This window comes from Orbicella franksi, chromosome 2, assembly GCF_964199315.1.
Source record: "Orbicella franksi chromosome 2, jaOrbFran1.1, whole genome shotgun sequence".
NCBI classification, from domain to species: Eukaryota; Metazoa; Cnidaria; class Anthozoa; order Scleractinia; family Merulinidae; genus Orbicella; species Orbicella franksi.
Genome location: NC_138146.1, coordinates 12,469,100 through 12,475,751, shown reverse-complemented (window position 1 = coordinate 12,475,751; position 6,652 = coordinate 12,469,100). Strand labels below are relative to the sequence as shown.

The window sequence follows — 6,652 nt, the reverse complement described above, 5'->3', positions numbered from 1 at the left end:
ACTGATTATGATCTTTTGTTTTACTTTCTCTGTGTACATATCATCGCCGAAGAGTGAAGAATACGAAAATACTTTGTAGAGGTATTTGACGTCCTGGAGAGAAGGTTTCGAATCGGCTCGTTCCATACACAGGGTCAGAGCCGAGACAGGAAAGACAGAAGTACGAAGCCTCACGGGAAAATCACTGATTATCCTCGACTGCACGTGGTGATGTGTTCAGCGATTTCTGTGACACCTTCCTGTGTCAATCAATTCTTAACTGCACACTGTCCTGACAAGTTTTTTGAGGAACAAATTAATATCCTTACAGATTTCCGTAAGTCTGTAGAAAACACATGACCTGAAATGGGTGATTTACATACGAAGCTAGAGATGGCTATTCCAGAAAGGCCATATATATTCGAACTTGTTTAACGTAAACGAAGTCTCTTTGTTATTTCCAAACCTTATTTGAAATGCACTTTTAGTAAGAGCGAGGTGGAGGTTGGACTAATTATCATTTCTTGATCTCAGAACCTATAGCTTGTTCCACCTGGATCAAATTTGATCATTTATCGTTTTTGAATGTCGCATACAATTTTCCTTTACCCCCCAGAAGCTCCCTAAATCCCAGTGTACCTTGCTTGGCAAAGACTCGTCATGTAACATTCCGCACAGTTTGCATAGCGCTACTATCGGCTCGGTTGCGTACTTTTTCTTCCAGTGAAAATATTCGTTGTAAGCGGTGCTGTTCCTATCAAGAGCTTTCAAATATGATGCAAGACTCTTGATGGAAGAAAAGTCCAGTACATTGATGTAAGATTCTGGAATCACTAGTTTACTGTAATCAGCTCCTCCCATAACTACTGGAACCAAGTCATGCTCTAAAGCCTGTTCCCAGTACTTTTCCGTGATGTAGTCTTCGCAGAATCCATTTTCAAAAGCTAAGTAAAACTTGTACGTGCTCAACAAGGCGTCACACTGTTGGCTTCCACGAGGGCACGGAGAAGCACTGGGATTGCATTTACCAAATATGTCAACAGGAATGTACAACTGAAGCTGCTCTACATACTGTTCACGGAGGAACGCTGGTGACGAGCAATGACTTGAGGCCCAGGCCACCAGTCTGGTCTTCTCGGCTGAAAAGTTTCTATCTAGACATAACGAAGCAAATGCCATACATTATAAGTAGCAAATGAAGATTGTTTTCCTTTACAGTAACATAATATAAGCATGGTTTCTTCATTCCAGGCCATAAACATTGCAATCAAACCTGAGTACAATTTTACTGCTAGATAATGTGAAACAACGGTCTACCTGCTAAAGAGTCGTGCTGGCTGAGTACAGAGGTGTTTAGAATTGTTCTGTAACTACCATAAGGAACCCACACATCTGACAATCGCTTGTATGTCATTGTCCAATTAAATACTCCGTTATACTTAGAGGGCTCAGGTGAAGTGTAATGAGGATTTTCTTGAACGAAATAAACCCATCGCTGATTGGTGGATCGTTCTGTAGGCAATACACTTGGCATGTCTCTGCCGTGGAAAATCACAGCGTCACTGTCACGCAATAACTCTTTGTCATCAGATATAATACACCAAGGCACGTGACACGACTGAAGAGATGTCCGTGACCATATTGACGTCGGGCGGACACCGAATATCTTGGTGTAAAATAAAATAACTTTCCACTTCTGAGAGTGGCGAGTTTCTCTTGACGTCCCATTAAATGCAGGAATAAGAATTGCCAAAGCGAAAATGGTTAAAGTCAGCGAAATTAGCAGGAACAAGTCATATCCGAAAAACTTGGCACGTCGAATTGTCAGCATTTTAAATGGAAACTACCGAAGACTTCCTTGTTACTTGTTATAAGACAAAGCTTAAGAATTACGCTTAGAGTACCTTGCAGTAAAGTCTGAATATTTGGAGGGAAAAAGCAGAATTTTTATCAAGAAACACCAACCCTATCCCCTCTCTGTCGTCGAAATATGCAAACATTGTATGCCACGGTGTTTGTTTTGCCCTCCCTGGCAGGTGCCGTCGATGTTTTTAGTATCAAGATGTCTTTATGAATCTGACCTTGCAAGATAGAATGTCTATTGAGGTTTTCAATATCCAAACAAGTATAAATAAGTTTCATCTGCAGATAAAAATAATAAATAATATAATTAAGCAGGCAAGCCGGTTTTTGAAAGTTTTGGCCCCTGGAAAACCGGTAAGTAATAAAAATAGACTGAAGAATTTCAAGAGCCGTGTTCTATCGAGAAGAACTATGCAAACCGCTATTTTTAAAGCAGCGATTTGCACTAGTGCATGACTCGTTAAAAAATGGATTAAATGTTGCCGTGCGTCTGTTCAGTAACAGATCACAGATGACGTCAAATGTGGTAAGAACAAAAAAAAGTGGCACATGACCCATTAGGCGAGTGTGTCACTAATGTTCCTACCACATTTTGACGTCATCTATGATCTAATACTGAACAGACGCACGGCAATATAGAATCTACTTGTTTTATTTCATAAAGAAACCAAAAACACGTTGTTAATGACTTCATCTATGCATCTGTCCTCTAATAGATCATAAGTAAGCACCGATCAAAATTATTATTATATAAATAATAAACGATCAAAATATTGGGGTTTGTTTCCGTATATTTTAAGCAGACGTGATAGATCAAGGACACAATCATCCAGTCCAATAAAAGCCGCAAACATTCATAAAACAAATTAACTAACCAGAACAGCTCAGTATCATTTTCGTGACACAATAGGCTACCGTGGCAACAGTATTACCCGCTAAAAACACTCTATTTTAGCTTCAAATGCTAATAACTCAAAAACGAGCTAGCTAGGCGACACCCTTTTTCCATTATCGAATCTTGATCAGCGGGATAAGACGCAACTGTTGGCAAAGTTTGAAACAAATTTGTTGGTGGGGTTCAGAGCCACCTTAAATTTTCAAATGTGGTTTATAATAAACTACTTGCTGGTCTAGCTTGCTTGAGCCGTACTTGGCAATATTGGCCCTGGGTCGTTTTTGTACGGACCTCACTGCGCTGTGTCCTCACTGCCTCGACCCCGGGTCAATGTTCAGCCTTCGCATTGTAAAGTTCTCGCCCTCAACCCTCGGGGCATTGTTCAACCCTCATTGTACACCCCTCGCGCTCGGTTAGTAAGAGTTAATTTAACACTAGAATAATCGAGACCTTGTCATGATATTTCTAAGCCAGACATAAGGTAATGAAATTTTTGCGTCAAAAAAAAAAACACTCCTGTCAGAACTGAAGCCAGTGTCAAACCACAGATGATCAACAACAGTAACTATCTTTCAGTTCAAACCAATTCACAAAAAATGTGTGCTAAAAATGAATCAGCTTATAAGATGCACCCCGTTTGCAAGTGTTTAAATAATTGATGGTTTTGGGTAAGACTCTTTCTGACAAACGCTAATTTATATTTTGGAGGAATTTAGAATTAAGAAGAGTACCTGACTCACAAACAAGATGATGAAGCTATGTGGTATGTCCTCTTTGCATTTGTGTTCATTCTGAACATTATGAAAATAATAATAATAATAAAATAATAATAACGAATCTTTAGACAGGATTAACCCATCAGTACTATAAAGTACTGTTATCAAAGGGGTCCTGCAAGATTTAAAAATTAAAAAATTTAAAAAAGGTAAAAGGTTAAAAAGGCAAAACTAGTACATTGGGAAACATATAAAAACTCACGATTAAAAATTACAAATAAAAATGTTCGTTGGCCTTTTGCCTAAATAAAAGCCTAGAGTTCAGAGTTCTTATGTCCGCCGGTAAACTGTTAAAAATTGAAGCCCCTAAAAACGAAAAACTCCGACGGCCAAACTCCAAGTTCATTTTCGGCAGTTCGATCGAGGAAAATCTATTTCTTGTGTTGACATTGTGACTTAGCCTTGTAAAATAGTTCTTAAAAGGCGTGCATACATTTCCAATCAGACAATCAAAAACATACAGACAGACTTTTCTTTTCAAATAACTGTCATAAATAAAATCCTTCCTCTTTGCGGGAAATCAGCTGGCTGTGATTTTTTTTCTTTGGGGGACAAAATGGTAGCGTAGTAGTCATAATGTCAGCAGGTGTGTAGATAATCGGGAAACTTCTCTTTATTCACTGTATCTTGCAGTCATCACACACGAAGGTCTAAACGATTTCCCTATGTATCATGACAAGCTGGGAAAAACTTGATTAATGATGGATTGGACGGCAACAAACGTGAGAAACTTTATAAAACAACGGAATATTCCATAGTCATCGAAGTTCGTAATGGGAGTAATCCCGCTGGATATTAAAAAGGCAACTCGATATGGTGCAAATCATATCTTAATCAAATAGAGCTTTCAAGCTGACGAGATTCAGACACTTCTATTGGCCCAGTAACACACTCCCCATGGAGTGTTTCATCCCTTTTGGCAAAATTTGGTCAAGAATGATTTAATAAACCTTGAGGGGTAAATGAAATTCAACAAGCTAAACTAAAAACGTCAGTTACATTATTGGAAAACTTAAATTTATATTGTTTCAGCGTACATGTCGATGTTGTTTTAAGATTGTCGAGTGAACCAAACCTGAAGAAGAGATGTCTATGGTGAAACTGAAACTGGCATCTCCAATCCTGCTGCCCTCTAGCAAAATCAATTAAATCAATCAATTAGTAATGCTGTTTATGACACTGAGGGCAGGATACCATGGAAAGACAAATAACTGCTAAAAAAGGGCCCAATGTTGTTTATAAATATGACCTAAGCAAGTTAGTTGTATTCATACAAAAAGCACCTGGAACCTCGAGGAAGTCATTAAGTTTGACTTAAAATGCTTTAAATTTCACAGCTCTCGTGTTCTGAGACTGTCAGCACCCAATGGCCAGGTGATCAGAGAGTGCAGGTGTCTAGTGAGAAAGCTCGCTTATTCCGTTTTTTAAAGCCACAAAAATCCCGATGGAAGGTTTCATTTTGCAGTATGCAGCAAATCAAACCGTTTCAATCAACAGATTAAGAACCTGTTTGCTAGCTAACTGTGTTGTCAACATGGTCAGTCTGTTCGTTGCAGGTTTTGGAAATGCAGTGATTCTTTTATCCATCTGGCGAACCAAAACCCTGCATTCGCCTTCAAACACTTTGTTGTTCGCGCTTTCATTGACTGATTTCTTGGTAGGAATAGTAACACAACCTTTGTACATCACTTCCCGTCTGTACTTTCTTGTTACCGACAAAGATGGTCCGCAAGCTCTTCAAACTACTTTTGATGTCATTTCAAGCCTTCTGTCAGGAGTTTCGTTTATGACGGCAACTTTAATCAGCGTGGATAGATACCTTGTACTCTTACTACACTTGAGGTATAGAAGCCTTGTCACAAGCAAGAGAATACTGGTCTTTATCTTTGGCTCGTGGTTGTTATCTTCAATATGGGGATTTACGTGGACGCACGACCTTCAACTGTTTTACCTTTTGGGTTTTTTGTCCTCTACCTTATGTTTCTCGATGATAGTTATCATGTACTGTAAGATTTATCGTGTTATCAGACGTCATCGCAAAGAAATTCACCATCAAGCAAGGTTTGGCGAGTCGTCCAGCCGAGTTAATCAGTTTACAAGTTACACGCGGTCAGTCGTCAACACGTTTATCGTATGTTTTCTCCTCTTTCTGTGCTATTTTCCTTATCTTTGCACAGCAGCCGTTATACAGCTTGGTGGCCACAGTCCCGCTAGAAAAATGTCCTTAGAAGTTTCTGGCACGATAATTTTCATAAATTCGTCCGTAAATCCGTTTGTTTATTTTTGGCGTGTAAAAGAGTTTCGAGGTGCGATAAAGCATACGTTGAACCGATTAAGAATCACAACAAACGAAGTCGGAATTAACTCTACTAACAGGGATGCTTGGTTCTAAATCAAATGAATATGTTGTGGCTGTTTTCACTGAGGCGTTTCTTGGAACCTGGAAAAAACAATGAACAGTTTGCCCATGCTCTCTGTAGGGGGTCGGTACAAAACGTGGACCCCTCAATCTGGAACCCCTACTGGACCCCCTTTTGGAACCCATCTGGACCCCTTTCTGGACCACCTTCTGGACCCCCATCTGGACCCCCATCTGGACCCCCTATTTTTTCTTCCGAAAATACGGGCTCCTGATTTAAATAATTCAACCTAGAACATAACACGATGAAGTCTATTTAATCCGGGAGCAAAATGTGAAGAAACAATGAATTCACGCAGCGTTGTGAATAATATGATGGCTTTAGCCGGAGTTAACTGAGTTTATTTTTTAGAAACCTGGTTAAAATTCCCAGAAAACTTAACTCGGTTAAAGGTTGGTTACAATGATGACGAAACAACGGGGTTATATTTAATGAGCGGCTACATTGAAATTGGTTATGAAGTCAGTGAACTCAATTATTGACGTCATGACATGGATAAACCAACAAAACGACAGACTTTGAGAACCAGTCTTTTATTTTCTTGATTCTTTTTCTTTGTTTTCGTGTCCTTCAGTCTCTTTACATTCACGGCTAAGGCCGTCTGTCTTCCTTCTCATGCGTACTATACACGAATTTCCAAGGCAGTTCTTTCAAACACGATGTTGATTTTGTGTAGACGTCAGTGTTTTCCATCGCCGTCGAATGAATCTTCCTCGAAT

At 39.4% G+C, this 6,652-nt stretch overlaps 2 protein-coding genes across 2 annotated transcripts; one reads left to right on the top strand and one right to left on the bottom strand.

Moving 5' to 3' along the window:
- Positions 1-496: 496 nt before the first annotated feature.
- LOC145470703 (alpha-(1,3)-fucosyltransferase C-like) lies at positions 497-1,810 on the bottom strand. The gene is made up of 3 exons (XM_081454523.1): positions 1,297-1,810; positions 619-1,133; positions 497-532 (listed from the first exon to the last, which is right to left on the bottom strand). The coding sequence occupies exons 1-3, from the start codon at positions 1,808-1,810 to the stop codon at positions 497-499; spliced, it is 1,065 nt and encodes a 354-aa protein (XP_081310649.1).
- Positions 1,811-4,957: 3,147 nt separating this feature from the next.
- On the top strand, positions 4,958-6,367 carry LOC145480009 (histamine H2 receptor-like). The gene has a single exon (XM_081458503.1). It carries the CDS (start codon positions 4,958-4,960, stop codon positions 5,903-5,905), a length of 948 nt encoding a protein of 315 aa, XP_081314629.1. The 3' UTR covers positions 5,906-6,367.
- Positions 6,368-6,652: the final 285 nt, after the last annotated feature.